Raw genomic sequence first — 21,935 nt, forward strand, 5'->3', positions numbered from 1 at the left:
ATTGAGTTGCAGCCTCCTTTTGTCACCAGCCGCTACCATATCCATATTAAATTGCTTAATCGCCCAATAAGCCCTATGCTCAAGTTCCACTGGAAGGTGACATGGTTTGCCAAAGACAAGCCGATATGGAGACATCCCAATGGGGTCTTGTAAGCAGTTCGGTATGCCCATAAAGCATCATCTAAGCGTGAGCTCCAATCCTTCCGAGTGGGTCCAACTGTCTTCTCAAGTATTTGCTTCACTTGTCGATTAGAAACCTCCGCTTGGCCACTTGTCTGAGGATGGTAGGGCGTTGAGACCCTATGTGTGACATTGTACTTCTTCAACAAAGCTTCAAACGATCGATTGCAAAAATGAGTCCCTCCATCGCTGATGATAGCTCTAGGTGTTCCAAATCTCGAAAAGACATGCTCTTTAAGAAAACTCAAAACAACTTTGGAATCATTAGTCCGGGTGGCCTTTGCTTCCACCCATTTAGAGACATAATCAACAGCTAATAGAATGTAAAGATAACCATTTGAAGAAGGAAAAGGTCCCATGAAATCTATGCCCCAAACATCAAAGATTTCGACAATAAGAATAGGATTTTGAGGCATTTGATCTCTTGGGCCCAAGTTACCTGTACGTTGACAACGATCACATGATACACAAAATGCATATGCATCCTTAAACAAAGTGGGCCAAAAGAAGCCACTTTCTAATACTTTGAGAGCAGTCTTCTTAGCTCCAAAGTGACCTCCATAAGCATAAGAGTGACAAAAGGTTAATATAGAATGAAATTCAGTTTCGGGTACACACCTTCTTATCACTAAATCTGGGCAATGCTTCCATAGATAGGGGTCATCCCACACATAGTATTTGGCCATCTTCACCAACTTGTCCTTTTGAGCACGTGTGAAATCCTCCGGAATTTTCTTGGTGACCAAATAGTTGATGATGTCCGCATACCAAGGATCAGAAGCTTGCATAGCAAACAACTGTTCATCTGGAAAGCTCTCACGAAGAGGAAGAGAATTCTCTTCTGTGTTGGAGTTATTGACAAGTCGGCTAAGGTGGTCAGCTACAACATTCTCGCTCCCCTTCTTGTCTTTTATCTCAAGATCAAACTCTTGGAGTAGAAGCATCCATCTAATCAACCTTGGTTTTGCCTCCTTCTTGTTAAGCAAATACTTTAGAGCTGCATGGTCAGTGAAAATAGTAATCTTTGTTCCAACCAAATAAGACCTAAACTTTTCTAAAGCAAAAACTACAGCAAGAAGTTCTTTTTCAGTGGTAGAATAGTTTAGCTGAGCGTCATTCAAGGTACGAGACGCGTAGTAGATGGCATGAGGAAGCTTATCCACTCTTTGGCCCAAAACAGCCCCAATTGCGTAGTCAGAGGCATCACACATAAGCTCAAATGGTAGATTCCAATCCGGTGGCATGATGATAGGAGCTTCAGTGAGCATCTTCTTGAGCTTCGCGAATGCAGCCTTGCACTCTTCATCAAAGACAAAGGGCACATCTTTCTGAAGGAGTTTGCACAAGGGTCTTGTGATCTTTGAATGGTCTTTGATAAAACGCCTATAGAACCCTGCATGACCAAGAAAAGAACGTACCTCTCTCACACAAGTGGGAGGTGGTAAGGAATGAACAAGATCTATTTTTGCTTTATCGACCTCAATACCCTTAGCAGAAACAATATGGCCTAACACTATCCCTTGTTGTACCATGAAGTGGCACTTCTCCCAATTTAAAACAAGATTCGTATCCTCACATCTTTTAAGCACTAAAGACAAATTATGTAAGCATGAATCAAAAGAATTACCGTACAAGGAGAAGTCGTCCATGAAGACTTCTATGATCTTCTCAACCATGTCAGAAAATATTGCCATCATGCAACGTTGAAAAGTCGCCGGTGCATTACACAAACCAAACGGCATCCTACGGTAAGCAAACGTGCCAAAGGGACACGTAAATGTAGTCTTCTCTTGGTCCACGGGATCGATTGCGATCTGATTGTATCCTGAGTATCCGTCCAAGAAACAATAGTAGGCATGTCCTGCGAGTCGCTCCAACATTTGGTCAATGAATGGGAGAGGGAAGTGATCCTTACGTGTAGCGGTGTTGAGCTTACGGTAATCAATGCAAACTCTCCACCCGGTTTGCACTCTTGTAGGTACCAACTCATTATCCGCATTCTGGACTACGGTGATGCCGGATCTCTTTGGTACCACTTGAACAGGGCTCACCCACTTGCTATCAGAGATTGGATAGATTATCCCCACATCTAGGAGCTTAAGAACTTCCTTCTTCACGACTTCCATCATTGGAGGATTCAATCGTCTTTGAGCTTCCCTTGAAGGTTTTGAATCCTCCTCAAGATGAATGCGATGCATGCACATGGATGGACTAATCCCCTTAATGTCTGCAATGCTCCAAGCTATGGCTTTCATGTGCTCTCTAAGAACTCGGACAAGTTTTGCCTCCTCATGTGCCAAAAGGTTAGAAGCAATAATAACCGGCAATGTCTCATTATCTCCCAAATAAGCATACTTGAGATGATCCGGCAATGGTTTAAGGTCTAATTTGGGTGCCTGAATCACAGAAGGCACAAGTTTTGTATCTGAAACTGGAAGGGAAATAAAGTTAGGAGGCTTACCTTGTACTTGAGGGCGTGCCTCAAGTGCAGCGACTGTTTCCATGAGCTCATGGTTCCAAACTACATCGTTGGAGACCCTTGGATTGGTGTCTTTCCCTTGCATTTGTCCAGTTGAAGTATCACCTTTGACCAGTTGAAAATCGTTTTGCTCCAATCCCAATTCTAATGTGCTCTTGAGTTTATCCTCCCCCACACTTGCATTAAAGGTATCCTGCACAAGATAATCAAAGGCATCTATGGAAAAACAAGTATGAACATCATTCGGATACCTCATGGCCTCAAAGATGTTGAAGCATATAATGTCGCCATCAAATTCCATTGTTAAGGTCCCCTCATAGACATCAATCTTTGTTCGTGCAGTTCGCATGAATGGGCGACCAAGAATGAGAGGAAGGTCGTATGGCATAGGCTCAGGCTCCATCTCCAAGACAAAGAAATCCGCTGGAAAGATCAACTCTCCCACTTGCACCAAGACATCTTCAACTATGCCCTTAGGAAAGGCTATAGAACGATCCGCTAATTGAATGGTGACTTGAGTATCCTTGAGCTCACCTAACTTAAGAGTTTCATACACAGTATAGGGCATTAGATTAATAGAAGCTCCTAAATCAAGTAAAGCTTTTTCAAACCTGCGTTCCCCAATTGTGCAAGGGATCGTGAATCTTCCAGGATCCTTTAGCTTAGGAGGCAATTTTCTCAAAAGTACCGCGGAGACTTCCTCACTAAGAGCCACGGTTTCCTTATCTTTATACCTCCTCTTGTTGGTACACAACTCCTTGAGAAACTTAGCGTATTTGGGCACTTGTTTGATGGCATCCAAAAGAGGGATGTTCACTTGGACTTTCCGAAAGGTTTCCAAGATGTCTTTCTCATGTTGCTCCTTCTTTGATTTCATGAACCTGCGAGGAAAAGGAATACAAGAAGACATAGAGATAGAAGCATCATTGTTAGCCTTAAAAGAATTCAAAGAAGGGTTAGGAGTGCCCCGATTTTCGACTTGCTGACTAATTTCCTTCGAATGGTCAAAATCTGAATTTTCTGTGACGACTGGTCGGCGGGTTTCGCCCACTGGTCGATGGGCTTCTGACCCTGGAACACATAACCTGTCGACCGGTCGGCGAGTTTCGCCGACTGGTCGGTGGATTGACAAATTTTGATTTTTGATGTTTTCAGCTTCGTTTTTGAATTCTTTTTCTTCCTCCAAAGCTTCTTGAGACTTCTCTATGGCTCTTATTGGTTCCTCTAATTGCTTTCCACTTCTCAAAGTCATGGCATGGAGCTCTGCAACACTCTCACCCTTAGGATTAGGCACAGTTGTGCTTGGAAGAGTGCCGGGAGGCCTATTTTGCATATTACTTGCAAGTTGCCCAACTTGTCTCTCTAAGTTCTTGATTGATTGCCCTTGCTCCTTAAATTGTGCCTTGGTCTCTTGCATGAATGTAGATGTATGAAGTGCCATGTCCTTAAGCATATCCTCTAATGATTTGCTTGAAGCTTGTTGAGGCGGAGCTTGTTGATATGCTTGTTGTCTAGGGGCTTGGAAACCAGGTGGAGTATTATAGACACCTTGAGTAGGCCGAACCACATTATCATTGTTGTTCCAACGGAAGTTAGGGTGATCCTTCCATCCAGGATTGTATGTGTTCGAGTAGGGGTCATACTTTTGCCTTGGTTGCCCCACAAAGTTTACCTGTTCCTCAGACAAAGTAGACATAGGACACCTATCAGTAGTATGGTCAGAATATGAACAAATAGAGCATACCTGAGGTGATGCCTTAGACCCATTGCTCATGACATTCACTAACATATCGAGTTTTCTCTCCAAGGCTACCATTTGATTTTGCATCCCATTCTTAGTGTCAAGCTCATAAACTCCACGACCTCTTACTCGCTTATCCCTTGCGTGGAACTGCCGATTGTTATCAGCCAAATCTTCAATGAGATCATATGCTTGCCGGCCAGTCTGATTCATGAATGTCCCTCCACAGGCCGAGTCCACGCTACCCCTATTGACCGTGTCCAAACCATCATAGAAATATTGAACCAAGTCATCCAAAGAAAAATTATGATGGGGGCACTTCCTCTGCAGCTCTTTAAATTCCTCCCATGCCTCATATAGAGTATCTCCATCCTTCTGACATAAATTTTGTATTTCTCTTCTCAGCTTCCTTGTCAGTTGGGCCGGAAAGTACTGCTTGAGGAACTTCTTGACCATTTCATCCCAAGATGTTATGATTCCTGCAGGTAGAGAGTATAGCCAACGCTTAGCATCATCTTTTAATGAAAATGGGAAAAGAAGTAACCTGAGGCCTTCAGGAGGCAGATGTTGAATGGTCTGCAATTTGCATATGTCCAAGAATTCCCTAATGTGAACATTAGGGTCCTCAGATGGGGATCCCATATATTTGGGCAACGAGTTAATCAACTGCACAGGAATGGAATAGGCATGATTTCCGTCCGGTGTATAATCAATGCATGAAGGAGATTCAGAAGCTGTTGGGACGAAGGCATCCTTCAGTGGTCTTGCTCCAGCCATCTCAACTTTGGGGGGTTCCTCGAACAGCTCCTCTTCGTCTTCGTGCACCGAATGTGCAGGTGAATGTGAAGGTGTGTACTTCTCTCGGTCCTCCTCTCCTTGCGAAGATGTAGAACCCGTCGTTGGGCCGTCAATTGGCAAACACGTTTCCTTTGTTTGCTTCCTATTCGATCTGCAGGTGCGTTCTATCTCAGAATCCAAAGGAATGAGTTTGCCTTGTGAAGTTTTCCGAGTAAGCATATACCTGAAAAGAAAAACAAAAAGATAAGAAAACTAAAAATTAAAAGAAAGAAAAACAATTAGAACTAAAAAGTCCCCGGCGACACGGCGCCAAAAATTGATCGGTTATTTTTATGCCAACAATTTTCCTACTACCGATTTGAATGTCAATTGTAGAATAAGGAAGTAGGGTCTCCCGCAGAGGACTTATGGAACTAATTGTAAGACTTTCCGAGTTTAGGAGTTGATTGTGAAGTTTGTAAAGACAATTGAAAGTAAATAACAAATAATGAAATTGCTTAAGATTGAGAATCAATAGAGAAGCAGTAGCTAGGGAATGTATCCACCACCAAACAATCAAGTATGCAAACCATGTTTAACCTAGACTTATTTACCTAAGGATGAAGATGCTCAAGTTAACCCAACGCCTGAATCAACCTATTATTTTTCCTTACTTGTATGCTAGGTGAGAGACGCTCTACACCTAATCTATTTCCTAAAATGCAACCTAGGTTGACGCAACTCTAGATTTAACACATAGAAATCATTAAGATTAAGAAAAACGAGACATCACAAGACATCATGAGTACGACGCGTCTCAATTAATCTAGGAACCTAATCGCTCGCCTTATAGACGATTTACTACTCTAGAACTTTCAACGGAACCTTCTTAAAAGGAACAGGCAATGATCATTCATAGCAATAGAATCCTAAACATGCAATCTAAGTTGGCCACCAAAGAAAGCACATAAAGAAATCATCAATGTAAAAATAGTGATTAAGTTCTCATCCATTGAATAAACAAAAACTAATTAAATGTCATAGCATGGCATACAATCATGATTGAGGCTTCAACATGCCCTAACTACTTCGAATTTAGTTGCACATGGTTTGAATTGGAAGCACAAAACAATTCATAAGCAAAGTAAAACAGAAAAACCCTAAAAATCAAGTTGGAAAAATCGTCAGAACGACTGGTCGGCGGGATCTGCCGACTGGTCGGTGGGCGACTGATCTGCTTTCTTCTGCTCGGGTTTCTTGCTTGATTCTCTCGCGTAAGTCCTTTTTCGTTAGCTTTTCTAGCCTTTTTATAGTGCTCTTGAGTCCTCCTTCATTCCTTTTTGGTTTGAGTGTCCTTAAAGTGTAGAGAAAATCAACTTCTTAATTCTCTGATTGAATTAGGATTTCTCCACATCACTTTGTCCAATGAGAATTCGACATGTCATCATCAATATCTCTGCGAATATCTCCATAATTTGCTGTGATATCTCCATGAATTGGGCTTCTCGATCCATCAAGGTCTTCTGCTTAGTCCAGGACTTCAAGGTTTTCCTTATTTGCGCATCTTTCCTCAATATTATCTTCTTTTTGTATATTTGCTCCGAAAAACCTAATAAACACAAAAGTAAATAAATAAAGAGAAAATAGAATAAACTAACAAAGATTAATATAGGGATTAACCATATACACGTCGCATAAAATGCTCCTATCAATAGGATTTGGGGGTTTCTTGTAAGGTTGGTAAAATGACCTAGTTCGGATCATGAACTTTCACTACTCTAATCGATTTCGATTCTAATTCTAGAGCGATTTCGTGCTGATAACGTGTTTCAGAGAAACTGAAGAGTGAATTGGTGAGTCTTCTTCTCATATTGAGGGGGTTTATATAGGGTTACAAAGTAGTGTAAATTTGCCCTACATACATTAGTATATTTGCTACACAATTTCTCTACCTCTCAATGTGCATTTCATACAAACCACACATTCTCCACTTCTTAAGTGCATACTCCATGATATAGACATTTTACCTATTTACTACAACAATGCAGAATTAATTAACTGAAGTGCTATATGGGACCATATTCTCAGTTTTAAGGGGATTTCTTATTGAAGTGGGATTCCAACAACAAACCTATATTAATTACATGGTAGGTTTTAGCTTTTATTTGGTAGAACTTCTCTAGGCATTATTATTATTATTGCAGCTTTTGTTTTAGAAAGCAATAATTCAGATGATACGAAGAAAGAAGATAGCATGTTTTACGAAGAATTGGTGGTGTATGATTGGTTTGTTATTTAGTTAACTAAATGTTATTTTTTTGCATGTTTTACAACACCTACAAGGAAACACCAAACATAAAATATAAAGCAAACATGGAAAATATTTCAGTCATGGATTAGGCAGGCTTCCTTACAAGAATACTATGAATTATTATATAATAAAAGATAACTAAATCAAGAGGTCCCGACTCCCCCATAAACCTACAAAAGCAAAACCTGGATGAGTAGAATAATTCCAACTATATCTCAGAGTAATGGGCGTGTCCCTGTAGAAAGGCAGCAATAGTCGCTGGTCCATATATAATTGGTTGCATTGGACCTCCCACATGACCTCTGCCGCTGGATCAAACAATTGCTCAGTCTCATTGTCAATGCCACTTCTACAACCCATCTACAACTTCCTCTAGAGTTTCCATGGCCATTGATAGCTGGTTGGATGTATCAGCCAAACTCACAAAGACTTCAGTTCGTTGTTAAACCACCTCATCGAGAAGAGCCAATTGATTATATTTGGGAGAAGGGAAGTCTGGGAACTACTAGATGGAGGCATGGAGCACCAAATGGTATTTGGGAAGCGTATCTCAACAAGGATGCTAAGAGCACAACATGTTTCATCAGCTATATATATAGAGGGTATCACTTGTTAAATTCTAAAGGAGAATTCCGATAATCCGTTGCCAGTTCACTTGCACAACAAGTATGGGCGGTGGTGTACCCAAACTCTTTCCTTGATTAAATTCTGAAGTATGCTTTCATATTCTTCTTGAATCTCGAGTATATTTTTGTGTCCGCAAAATTGGCTCCAGCAGAAGTTCAAATAATCTTCCAAGAGTCCTTATAGTAGAGACTTTCACAAGGTTAATTTGGAAAATTCTATAATACATACCTATATGTCACACACATTTACAAATTTATTATCGGAGTAGTAACGTGAGTCCTATTTTGTGTAATCTTAGTTCTATTAATGGTAATTACACCACTTATCACATTGTTATAAGTTTTTGAACAAATTTGTTGTGAATGTTGTAATTTTGGTTTAATTCTATGTAAATAGTGTAAATGAATATGATAATTTTATTCTTAATATTGTAATTTTGATTCATATAAATTGTAATTTTTGTTCAAGTAGATGTAAAATGAGTGTATGATAATTGATAAACATCACAGTACCATAGCTTGTCTCGATTAATTTCATTCACATTAGCATTCAGGGCATTAACCAGAGGCATGAGTTTGTACCAGGAAGGGCCTTGCAAAATTGAGTCAATGGCGACAGTGCCGGCCTCTCTCTGCCTCCAATCTTATTTTCTAATGTTGTCCTTAACAAATTGCTTTACATATGGCACAATCGTCCCCAACTGTTCCGGACACTCAAGCGAGAGGATCCAGCAATGGCAACATTCCAGGCCCCTTGTTTGTACTGATTTCTTCCTGCTTAACGAGTGTCCCCAATAACAAAGTAGCCAGACCTTCAGGGAGTGCTTTCTTGATAATGTCAACCCCCTTGTGACGACACATCGCTCCAAAACTTAATGGCTTCAACTCCGCTTCAAGCACTGCTCCATCTTCATTTTCCCTCGATCACCGCCTTTTCGGTGAGGCTGACAATGTCTTGGACGAAAAGAAGAGACAAATTCTGATAGTAAGTAGGAGATAGTGAAAGCAAAGACGAAAATGCTGCCTCTTGCATGTTCTTCACTTCATCATCATCATTAGTCGATTTTGCAGCAAGAGAGAGCAACAAACTTGCAAGTCTCCAAAGATCGTTCGGCTTCATTCATTGCATTTAACACAAATTGGGTAAGGATGTGGCGACGCCGGGGGTGGTGCGAGGGAGATGAGGATGTGGCGGTGGCGGGAAGTCATGGACGATGTCGGGCCTGGTGGGCCTCTTCATTCCCTTTATTAGCTAGGCTGGAGTTTGGGCTTGGATTGGACCTATGGGCTCTCCAATTTTATATTTTAGTTGTGTTTATTTACGTTAATAAGTAACTACTTTTTTATTTTTTGGTAAGGTTAAGTTTGTCCAGGTTCCTATTGTTTTACTATTTACCTGGAGGCGATGATGATTTTTTTTCACTCCAATTATCTGTACTTTCACTGAGGAGCATCACAGACTATATCTGTACTCTCACCCCAATGATAGTTTCTTCTAAATTAAGATGTAATCAAAGATCGGAATTCTGTGATGCTCCTCTGTGACTTGGTTGCTGTGGTTTATTTGCACATGTATTGCATCACTTTACTGCATCGATGAAACACACATTGTTTATTCATTTTGAAATTCCATTTCCACTGCAGGGACAACAAAGGTTAGGAACCTGGATGCAAACATTGGCTCGTTGAAGGTGAAACTTGGGGAAGAGGACTTGAAAGAAGTTTCTGGTTCTGTACCACTCGACCAAGTCGCTGGTGATAGAACTTATTGAACCCGGAGCCATATTCATTAAAGCTTGTCGAATGGGAACAACATTTTTGCACTGTATTCACTCATGTGTGCTCCAAAAAAGTACAATTTCATTGCAAACCAACATCAGAATATTATGGATACAAAGAATGGAACAGCATCACAATTCCTTTTATTTTTATTTTTTAGCAAACCTCAACAGAACGAGATTAATTTATTGAATGGAAATAGTACATTAAAACAGGTAAGGGGAAGACAACAAACTTACCCCTCGAAAATTAGGAAGACCTAAACAGTCTCGAGCACAAAAAGAAATTGCAAAGTGAGGTATCGAGTCCCACCAAATCATCACAATTCCTTATTATAAACCGTCATCTTCTTCTTCTTCTTTTTTTTTGTTGTTGTTGTTGTTGCAAGCTAGCCTCAACAAAGCGAGGAATTTATTGAAGAAAAGAGAGACACAAAAGTAATGACAGTGAGGAGGACAAGTAAACCAAATCCTCAAATAAAACAGAATGACCGTCATCTATGTTGGCTTCTTCTGGTTGCATTGCTTGCTAGCTTTTGGTGGTGTATCTGCACGCTGCCAAAGGCAGGGCAGGCAATAGTCCGGTAATCTGTAACCTGCCGCTGCGTTGATAGGTATTGTCTCAGATATCTCTTTTATATCTTCTTTAGATAGCTTCACTTTGAAGGAACCAACATTAGCATCAATATGTTTAGTCTTGGTTGTGCCTAAAAAAACAAAAGAAAAGTTCAGTCTGTTGAGCTTTAACGGTGAATGAAGAAAGGTCTAGTGACTATTCATCAGGGTACATTTGCCTTAGTCTAATGCAAATAATGTACCATTAGGGAAAGAAGAAGGAAGGAAAAGAAATAGGCACGCACCAAATATAGGTACAACACCAGGCACACAGCAGACATCGGGTTGATTAACGATCCACGCAAGTGCGAGTTGTGCAGGGGTGCATCCATATTTTTCAGCCAAGTTCAATATTTTACCCTGAAGGATCTTATTTTTCTTCAGGTTGTCTCCTTGACAACGAGGAATTGAACGCTGATAACAAATATTTGCCACCAAATGAACATAAGCAGCAACATAGGAAATTAAAAAATTGCAGGCTGAATCAGCCGATATACAAAATCTGTAACATAGGTTACCAGAAAGCGATCTTCAGGTAGACCATCTGTAGCTAAAAATCCACGACCAAGGGGGTGGTATGGCACTATCCCAATTTCAAGTTCCCTATGTTCCAACAAACAGAATACATAGAGGGACTTAACTTTAGTGTAAGTGTACATATCACAACACCTATGTGTTATGTAAACCTCCACCTCAACTAAGTAAAGGTCAGGGTAAGCTCTAATAAGGACTTGATAAACATTGACAACCAAACAGTAAGTATACGGAATACAAATCAGATTGAACACCAATTCGCAAAATTACAATTAAATGGAAGCATCTACAAGTCCCACATTAAGCACTGTGAGATGAGGTTACCTGCAAAGTGGGACGAATACTTGCTCAATTTCGCGAGTCCAAAGAGACCACTCCATTTGTATAGCCGTAATGGGATGAACTGCATGTGCCCTCCTAATTGTTTCTGGACTAGCTTCAGATAATCCAATGTATTTTATCTTCCCTTCTTCCACCAACTTCTTTAGTTCCCCCATCTACAAAATAGAAACGTATAATTCAAAATCTAAAAATTTGTGATATATGACCAAATAAATAATGGAATACAGTAAGATTGCAGTTAAAAGAGGGCTTACAGTGTCCTCTATTGGGACTGATGTGTCTACGCGATGTTGATAGTAAAGATCAATGTAGTCAACATCAAGGCGCTTTAGGCTAGCCTCGCAACAGGAGCGGACATACTCAGGAGTCCCATTAACTATCCTAGTTTCATCAGGCTCAATTCTTACAATGCCAAACTTTGTAGCCAACTGAACTTGGTCTCTAGGCAACTGCTTCAATGCCTGAAATAATTGTAAAATACTAAGTTTAAGAGAACGCATCAAACATTGAATCTTTTAATTAAATGCATGGTATGTAATGGCGCTACCTTTCCAACCAAAACTTCGTTGGCATGTGGTCCATAGAGATCTGCTGTATCAAAGAATGTTATTCCTTTATCGAATGCGTGCTTGATCAATGATAATGCAAACTCTTCACTGATTAGAGCTTCGCTGTATGTCCCAGTAAGCCGTCTACACCCAAATCCCAGCTTGGAAACCTGCATGCAAACGTTTGCCAACAATTCATTATGCTAATAAGCTAGATTTGTTCTTGGTAACTTGCTATTGACACTTGAAAATCAAGAATCTGAAATGAATTTCACCTCAAATCCCTGACTTCCCAGTTGCACTCTCGGAACTTTAACTCCCTCAACCTCAGCCATTTTTCTTTTTATTCTTCTTCTTTTCTTTGTTTCTTGTGAAAATCTGGATGAGCTTAGACGAGGAAAAGCAGTTTAACGTTATTGGTATTAATACAACAAACTATAGAGACCTAGATAGCTAGTTGACAATGAATCTGTGATTGTGTGGTTATAGTCCCAAGGCTTGGGAAGACAACAAGATCTGTCTTGTTTTTCTTCAATTGCTTGTGAAGTTGTTGCAGATGATATATAGTAGAGCCAAGGCCTGGGAAGGCAACAAGGTCTGTCTTGTCTTGTTTTTCTGAAGCTTCTTGGGAAGTTGTTGCTGCAGATATTAGGTAGTAGAGCCAAGGTTTGGGAAGGCAACAAGGTCCGTCTTGTTTTTCTGCAGCTGCTCGTGCATGAAGTTGTTAAATTGTTGCTACAGGTACTAGGTAGTAGAGCCAAGGCTTGGGAAGGCATCAGTTTGTCTTGCTTTCCTGCAAGTTGTTGCTGCATGTGCTAGGTGGCTTGAGAAGGCAACAAGGTCTTCTCTTTCTTCAAATGCTTGGGAAAGATTGTGGCCGTTGAGGAATGGACGCATTTGTTGAAGCCTAATGAAGTAGTTGGTTTCAGTGAGCTTGAGAAAATGAGCAACATTTGGACCGGGGAGGGAGGACTCTGTGCTAGCCATAGAGAATAAGGAGATGGAGAGAGTTGAAAAAAAATTTCTCCTTAGAAGCTTTGCAGCTCCGGTACCATGAGGAATTTGAGAAATGAATGAATTTCATTCATTGTACGTACGGTTTCTTTTTTTTTCTTTTTTCTTTTTTTGAGAAGAACTCATTGTACGTATGTTGAGTACAGTAAGTACTAGCTAGGTACAATCAAACTGTAAAGTCTATCTATATAACTGATCGACTCTATCTATATTAAGTAAATTAAAGATGACGTATAACATATTGATATCAGTCTATGACTATCAGCTAAGAGCCTAAGACTTATCACGTATAGCTTGTACACTTGCAATAGAAGGACTCTGCACGTACAGCAAGAGTCGTGGAGCTTGTACACTAGCAATGGAAGCAGTACTCCTGCATTATTTTCTCTAGGTAACGACTGATTTGAACTGCAAATAATGCGTTCAAGTACTCATTATAACATGCATGGGAGAAACTACGATTATTTTATCAGAAGGAAGTGAGAAACTATATGTCATTTTGAGCACAATTAAGGAGATGTTCATGCACACTAAAGCAGCCATTAGAAACGCAGTTGTAAAGCGGATTGAGATTAGCAAAACGCTAGAGATAGAGTGAAGTAGCCCTAGGATTATGAATCTATGATTCCTGAAAGTTAAGTCCTACCCAGAAACCCTCACTACTAGAATAACTCAATCACACGACAGCCATCAGACGACACATGAGTTTTTGCTGTCGTCTGAGTTAGTCAGATGACAGATTTTTTAAACCTGTCGTCTCACTTCTACTCATCCAACACATCATCCTTTGGTAAATTTGAGAAGTTTCAGACAACACTAACAAGGATATCTGTCGTCTGAAAAACGAAAAAAAACAAACAAAAATTAATTTACATTTATTTTTTTCCACTCAAAACACTTTTTTTTTTTTTTGATAAAAACCACTCAAAACACTTAAAACCTACCCTTTGTGAAAAAAAAAACCCGAACGGTGTGCTCCCTCCCTTAGCTCAAAATTTAGGTCACTCTCCCTCCCAAATCATTCTCGGCCTGCTCTCTCATTCACCATCGCTCTCTCCCTCAATCCCCCTCACCCTCATCGAGCCTCTTAGCCTTGCCCTCGCTCTCACTCTCTCTCACTCTCAGTGGGTTTTTCTACTTCAACCTCTGATACTGCAAGGCAACATGTAATTTGCAGAAGTAAGGAGAGAAACGGAGAATGAAGAGATCGACAAACTACTTGCAGACCCACTCAGGCAACGATTGAAGAGCAGAGAGAAGACTGTAGTGCGAAATAGAAGCAACTGGAGTTCGAGAAAGCTGTCGAAGTTGCAGATGAAGGTCCAATTTCGACCCTTTAATTCTCCGAGTCAATCGAATTGAATCCGACAATTTCAAGCTAGGTAATTAAAGTTTGAACTTTAATCCGGTAATTATCACCTAATTCTCAGGTCTGATTGTTTTGTTTAAAGTTGTGGTCTTTGGATGGAAATTGGGGGTTTCGGATTTCTGGGTTTTCCATTGTTGGTTGTTCTGGAATTGAAGGCTTAATAATAGATGGTTGGTTGTTGGTTGTTCTGGAATTGTGGTCTTAGATTGTTGGTTGTTCTGGAATTGAAGGCTTAATAATAGAATCTAACATGTAAATGCATATGCATGTAATTCTTTAAATTCCAAGTTTTGATATCCATATTGAGTTGATAAAACTGTTTCTATTATCTACATTAACCCAAAGCAGTCTCTTAACCCAAAACCCAATCCAATTTAAGATTAAGAGGTTATTGAGTCGGACTCTTGCTTCGTTTTGGTTTGTTTCTTACTTTCAGTCAGTTTTTTTTTCTTTTTTCCTATGTCATTGTACATTGTTTTTAACCAGCAAATTTATATATGTTTGTTGTCTTAGAAGTTCATCTCTTTCTGTTTTGAAATTGTGATTGTCCCAATATTCTGATGGCTTGGAGATTTATTTGTCTGGTATGAAGGTGAAACAAGAATCGTTGACAAAGTTCCAGTGGTGATCATGGAACTGAGTTGAATCGATAGGTATGTTCTTGGACCAAGCATGATTGTTTGATAGGTATGTTTTTGTTTGATTAAAAAAAGAAGATGATTATCTGTTGAAATTTTAATTTTATAAACCTCCAGTCTTAGTTTTATGATCCATTTGGTAAAAGGAAAGATGGGAACTACCCTGGTGCTGTCCCTGCTGCAAATGGAGCTCCACCAGCTATGACATACCAGTAGCTTGAGGGGGATGTACTCTGTTCCTTATGCTACCGACAAACACAACCACATGATAGGATGCATCTTGCAGCGCGTGCATCCATTTCATAGTCACGTCATCAGCATCATTATCTCTCTTCATGTGAATGAATGCAGTGGCATCATGAACATACCATTTGGTCATGTTATACTGATTTGAGACATGCATTTATAATCAGTGTGTGTTAATTCCTGGATATTAGGGGCTAAATTACTGTTATCACCTGTAGGATGAGTAATGCATGGGTCTCCTGGTTTGTTGGATTTGAGTGTGATCTGCTTAATATTATGTACATCAATACTAGGAATGCACATCTATCTAGACATGTTGCTATCTTACATATCTTTCTATGTAGGATTGATTAATTCACTAAACTCAGCGAATCATCTGAAGGTGGTCCTCAGTCTGTTTCATGGCATAACTTCTATTAGGATGTTGAAAAACTTAGGATATTACACATTATCATGTCATTCCCATCACCATGACATACTAGGTCATAGGTCATCGTTTAAGCGAGGAGCTAGTAGCTGTTTTAACATTCAAGATCTTCAAATCATAACTTTTCAAAAAGCTGTTGGGAATTATATGCTGTCATTTATATACAGGGATTTCCAATACAAAATGACAAAGCTCTATTCATTTGAGGAGGTCAAGGTTTTGCAGCTGCCCTTTTGTTTCAGGTAATATTACTTTACTAGGCAAAGGTTACTCTCTGACGCCCTGTATGGAGGTTAATTCTCATTCATCAAGCGTGATATTTCTTTGTACGTCAGTGAAGCTGCCTTAAGATTAGAGGACTGGCATTTAACTCTGAATGAGAACTTCATTATTCCTGGTCTGAATTCCCATTCCGTTTTAGTACACAAGTTCTAGCAATTATTGCTGAACTATTAGTTGGTCCCTGGGCGCTGTTGATGTTTTGTAACTTAAATGAATTGTAGGGAGTGATATACATGGAAAACTAAAAAAGATAAAACAGAGAGAGACAGAAGTGTGTTTTTGCATATGGTGGTACCTTTGCAGAATAGTTCTCAATTTTTGTTTCACCTGGTGTTTGAGATCTTTTACCCCCTTGATTTTACAACTTTGCGTGCAATTGTTATTGGTGTTCTCTATATGATATGTTGATGTGCATGACGAGCGGGTTTGTTGCAGTTCAATTGTTTGTGAGGCAAACAACAGGAGCTCTAGATCAAAATCAGGTAACGAATTTATGGTTTGTATCTGAATAAGAATAAGAAACTAAAGTATTGCAAATTTGCAAACAGCTTTGTCTCAATATTTTGCTGATGACGAAATGAATTGGTTCTTTGTGGCTGAAAAAATAGTATCAAGTATTTAAAAAAAAATCCCAGCCTTTAATCAGTTCCTGCATCATCTTTAAATGCAGATTGTTTTCTCTGACCTTTGCTATTTGTGATCAGTTGCACTGCTGGTACCGAGAGTGTTTTCATATAAAGGCCTGAGTTTCTATATCTGTTACATTAATTTCTTTTGTTTATTTTGCAGGCACTTGAACGCATCTCCTTTGGAGGAAGTCATATTAGGGAAACCGTGGTAGCTCAAAATAGAATACTGTTGTTTTGGTATTGCACCACTTACTGATTCATAAATTTGTTGGATATGGCAATGTATGAAATAGATGGCAGTAATCTATGACAATGTTGTATTTTGGATATGTTTTGGACATGAAATTTCATATTTGCAATATGAATTGAGCAAAGCCAATTAGGTCAAATTTCTATCATCTGATATTCACTCAGACAACACATACTTAACGCAGCAAATAAGTCATGTTGTCTGAACATGCATTGAAACAACAGATACAACAAAACCCATGTTGTCTGAACTTCCACTCACACAACAGATACAACAAAACCCATGTTGTCTGAACTTCCACTCACACGACAGATACAAAACCCATGTTGCCTGAACTTCACTCACACAACAGATACATCAAAACCCATGTTGTCTGAACTTCCATTCACACAACAGATATAACAATAAACTGTCGTTTGAGATTCATAACATGTAACTCAAAACAATAAAATATGTCGTCTGAGTATTGAGTTAGATGACATATTCTATTTTCGCACTGTTATGGTTAATGCATCTGGTACAACTGAGAAAAATGAGGCATTGTCGTCTGAGATTCATTTTAGACAACAGAGGTATCCCAACAGTGTCGTCTGAGATTCATTTCAGACAACATCGTTCTTTTAAAAGTGTTGAGGTAATATAATGTTTCTCAACATAAAATAAATGAACTGTTGTCTGAATGTTTAACAGACAATAGTTTATCCAAATTAAAATAGTCTGGTAATTTTCAGACGACAGTTATGAGCTTTTATGTGTCGTCTGAATGTAATACAGACAATAGTTTTGAACTGTCGTCTGAGCGAAGTCAATCAGACCACAGGCTAATAGACGACAGCACATTTTTTACTCAGACGACAGTTCAGGAACTGTCGTCTGATTAACTTTGTGGTGTAGTGCCTATCTGAAAAAGCTTCGAGTTAGGCAGCCAAAAAAAAAAAACTCTGTTGTGTTGTAAATATTAATGTGGCTATTCATGTAATAGCAGTTAGTGTTGTGTGCAGGGACGTAGCCAAGACCAGGGCTACTTGGGCTATAGCCCAAGCGAAAATTTGGGCCAAAATCGACCAAGTATGGGTATAGCCCAATAAAAAAAAATACTGATGCTTTGTGGGCTGTAGGTCGACTCTTAGACTCTCCCCTTCTCCCCCTGTGGTGTTGTCCCCATTTTGCTTCCACCTTCCAGCCTTCCAGGTTCGATTAGCGAGTCCCGGAAGTCCGCCGAGCCACCTCCACCGCTCCACGCCTGAGCCACCTCCTCCGCCACCGAGCCACCTCCACGGCTCCACTGCGAGTATGCGACAGTCGCAGTGTGACTTCTTCAAGGCTTCAATCCCAGATCCCAGGTATCGGATTTTTGGTTGATTGATTGTCATTGTTGATGGGCTGTTGATGATGGCATGGGTTGATAATTGGAAATGTTTTGGATTTTTGGTTGATTGATTGTCATTGCTGTAGTGGGAATGGGTTGTTGTCTTGTTGAATGTTTGATAATTGATTGTCATTGCTGATGGGTAATGGGTTGTTGATGATGGGTTGATAATTGGGAATGGATCTCTGTATCGGGTTAGAAATAACTCAGTAAGCTGCGAAAAAGAGTATAGAAAGATCATAATCATATTATCCTCTTTTTTTTTTTTATGTCTGGCTTGTGTTCTTTAACGGTCCAAATTAACCAAATACTAAACAACGAGTAGAATGGTAATTTGTTGCAAAATGTATATATATTAAAGCATGAAGTTGCTATATGATCATCCAAATTCATTGAAACTCTGCTACCTGTGCGAGAACTCCAATTGCTATATGATCATCAAAATGCATTGTGTTAATTGTTATATTGAAATGTATGTATATATATTATAGGTATTGAATAAAATGACGGATCGCTGAAAACTCAAGTGGTACAAAAATATTCTTTCATGGTTTACAAGTGATAATCGGAGGGTACGATTCAAATAGATTTATGCTGTAATTTTTAATTTATGGGGTTTTGGTTTTATGTCCCCCCATTGTATGTTTTGAATAATAAAGGTGTTAGGATGAGCCTCCCACTGGGTTCCAAACCTCAAAAAAAAAGAGTTCTTCGCAAAATTTTTGTATTTATAAAATTAGCCCAACCCTTCTGTCATTCCTGGCTACGTCCCTGGTTGCGTGATATACGCCAATTAAGATTGATTGGTGATTAACAGAATATAATTAGCGATTGATTGATTGTAATCAGACGAGTGATTGATGTAATCGTTAAATAGTTACCTTTTGTAAACCTGAGGTACTCCTATATAAACCTCATTGTGAGATGAATAGAATCACTCCATTTCTCATACTTCATTCTTGGTGTCTAAACTCTCCCTCTCTCAAATTCTTTTACTATCGTTTTACAACATGTTATATTTTCCAAAAAATTAAAAAAGAAAAATTAAAAAAAGTTTATCAAATAGTTTACTAGCCTCATACTTTGATAAGAACCTCAACAGAAACCAATTTGCTAAACTATGCACCAAATTAATGCAGGTGACGACATGTTTGTACTTAATTCGCATTAATCTGCTCCAATGAACTTTCAATTTGATTGCAAACCAAAATCAGAATTAATGTTACCAATACAAAGATGCAGCAGCATCGCAGACTGTCATCTATGATACGAATAAAGGCTTCTTTTAGTTGCATTGCTAGCTTTTGGTGGTGTATTTGCAAACTTCCAAGAGCAGAGAGTAAGACTATAGGATAGTCGATTCCATGTCGCTGCATTGATGGGTATCATATCAGATATCTCCTGTATATCTTCTTTAGTGAGTTTCACTATGAAGGAACCGACATTAGCGTGCACCAATATTTTCAGTCTTAGTAGTTGTCCCTACAAAAATTAACAAGTAGAGTTCGGTATATTGAACTATTACAATATTCATCAAGTTACAGTCCCTTGGTATATTTCGTCCGGAACATAAATTAGTCTAGTGCAAATAGTCTAATTTAGAATAAGATGAACTAAGGAGAGGTAAACAGGCACGCGCTAGGGATATATAGGTACCATATGATTACCTTGATGAACAATCAAGGCAAGTGCGAATTGTGCAGGGGTGCTTCCATGTTTCTAGTCAAGTATTATACTTTACCATATAGAATCTTGTTTTCAAGACACCCTTGACAACGAGGAAGTGATTGCTGATGACAAATTGAGCGGCCATCGATCAAATAAGCTAGCTTACTCTCATAGCAAGAGGAAATTAACAAATTGCAGCTGTCTTTAAGGTTTTCTTTATCATATAATAACTAAACAGACAGAAAGAGATACACAGTCGTTAACATAGGTTACCAGAAAACTATTTGCAGGCAAACTTTCCGTCATTGCCTTGCTAGTGAAAAATCCACGATCAAGAGGGCTGTATGTCGTCACTATCCCAATTTCAAGTGTGCTATAGTCTATGAATTTCGAGAAAAAATTGCACATTCATTAAGTTTAAAAAAACACTTTCCCAAGAGGAGGATCTCTATAACCAAAACAAATTGTGTCACGACATTGTTAATCAGCGAAGCATACATTTTTATAGGTTTCTCAAAGTAAAAATAAATAAAATAGAATACAACTTCTCCCGATACATGAAGTACAAGAATTACTTAATACAATTGATCTGGAAAAAAAAATCAAGCAGAAGGATTTAATAATTTCACATAACAAGTACACAAGAGAGGTAGAGGGAGATGATATTAGTGGAAATCACTTGAATCAGCACCACACCATTATTCATCAAGAGCTTCTATGGCTGCACAGCTTCAGTCTCCTAATTCTTAAAGGAGATATTCATTTTGCTTCCAAAACTTGATGTCTTCCTAATCTTAATCTTAGCGCGATTAACAAAATCTGAAAATACATCCTTACCATCATCTTCCTTCTCTTTTTCTTTAACATGATCTTCTCCGGAGGCAACCTTCTCCTTTCCCACATTGGACTTAGAAGCTCTGATCTTAAATTTTGTGCGGTTAATGTATTCAGAAAATGTATCATTTTTATCCAAACCTGGTGTCTTGTTATCTACCTCAACTTGTGAATCCATGCTCACAATAACATGATGTTGTCTTTGCCCATAAACCCTTGTAGGTCGAACCATCTCTGCCTTGGGCACTCTTGCCATATCATTCGCCACAGCTTCAGCTCCGGACCCATTGGCTAGTTTGTGGTGTGCATGATGGTTTGATTGAAAATTTGGGCAGAGACAGCTGAAGATCTTCTCACACATACCCTTGGAGTTTGATCCGTCATGACCATTTTCCATTGATATGTAAGAGATTACAAAAGAGGCAACTAGTTCTCTAGGAATGTGAGTTAGAGAAATTGAAAGGGATAGAGAGGTCATATTTATAGTCATGAATGAACTAAGGAGAGCCTAAATATATTTAGTAAGATTAAACGAAACACCTGGAAACCTTCTGGTTTTAAAAAATCTATTTCTAAGCAGGATGAAGTTTGAAGTTTGGCTTTAGATTCCTAATAAAGGAAGAACTTTCTCATTTTTTCTAAATGATTTGATGTTTGGGATTATATTCCAACTCTTCAAGAACCAAATTTCTTCCTAAGTCCTTATAAACACACTAATACAGCACTAGCAATTGAAAAGGTTATGTTCTCCAACCTAGTTTGCATTGTGCGAAAGCTTTGTCAAAAGTTGAGGCAGAATCTAGGTGCTATATGGAACACTGAAACTTGATATATAAAGATTATGGGGTTTTGGTGGCAAACCACCGACTCTATTTTCATCTCTAAAATACTGTGGTCTAGAACAATAGGTAAAAGCAGTCTATACGTTTCCTTCTTGATAAGAATACTACCCCAGTTAACTTGTCAAAAACGTATTGTCCATAGGTGCATTATGTACCGTGCATTATATATGTATAACACGGAGAAATATTCTGTATATCATCAGAGATTCGATCTTACATCATTGATTCTCTGCTACCCCAGTTTGTACATAAGGTTCCATCTAGTTTTCAAACATATTAACTGGAAAGACAGAAAATAGACTCGGAGGCTTGAAAAAAGAAAGGAAGAAACAGAACTGTACCCCACCAAATATGTCCTGTATATATGTATATTTCATTTATCAATGTTTCATTGTATCAAAATAGCTGTGCTTCATTAGCGTTCCTAAAACTAAAA

The 21,935-nt window shown here is 38.9% G+C and overlaps 1 protein-coding gene, 1 long non-coding RNA gene and 1 other non-coding gene across 3 annotated transcripts; 2 read left to right on the forward strand and 1 right to left on the reverse strand.

Moving 5' to 3' along the window:
- Nucleotides 1-4,701: 4,701 nt before the first annotated feature.
- On the forward strand, nucleotides 4,702-4,808 carry LOC112195570. The gene has a single exon (XR_002934628.1). It is a non-coding gene; the product is annotated as a small nucleolar RNA R71 (small nucleolar RNA).
- Nucleotides 4,809-13,906: 9,098 nt separating this feature from the next.
- LOC121052225 lies at nucleotides 13,907-15,512 on the forward strand. The gene is made up of 2 exons (XR_005808545.1): nucleotides 13,907-14,327; nucleotides 14,907-15,512. It is a non-coding gene; the product is annotated as an uncharacterized LOC121052225 (long non-coding RNA).
- Nucleotides 15,513-20,307: 4,795 nt separating this feature from the next.
- Nucleotides 20,308-21,229, reverse strand: LOC112194829. Its single transcript, XM_024335069.2, has one exon. It carries the CDS (start codon nucleotides 21,145-21,147, stop codon nucleotides 20,563-20,565), a length of 585 nt encoding a protein of 194 aa, XP_024190837.1. The 5' UTR covers nucleotides 21,148-21,229; the 3' UTR covers nucleotides 20,308-20,562.
- Nucleotides 21,230-21,935: the final 706 nt, after the last annotated feature.

The sequence above is a fragment of the Rosa chinensis genome, chromosome 3, assembly GCF_002994745.2.
Source record: "Rosa chinensis cultivar Old Blush chromosome 3, RchiOBHm-V2, whole genome shotgun sequence".
NCBI lineage: Eukaryota > Viridiplantae > Streptophyta > Magnoliopsida > Rosales > Rosaceae > Rosa > Rosa chinensis.

Bases quoted from the DNA above. Each gene is read 5' to 3' on its own strand.
- LOC112194829 (XM_024335069.2), bottom strand. From the start codon at position 21,147: ATGACTATAAATATGACCTCTCTATCCCTTTCAATTTCTCTAACTCAC.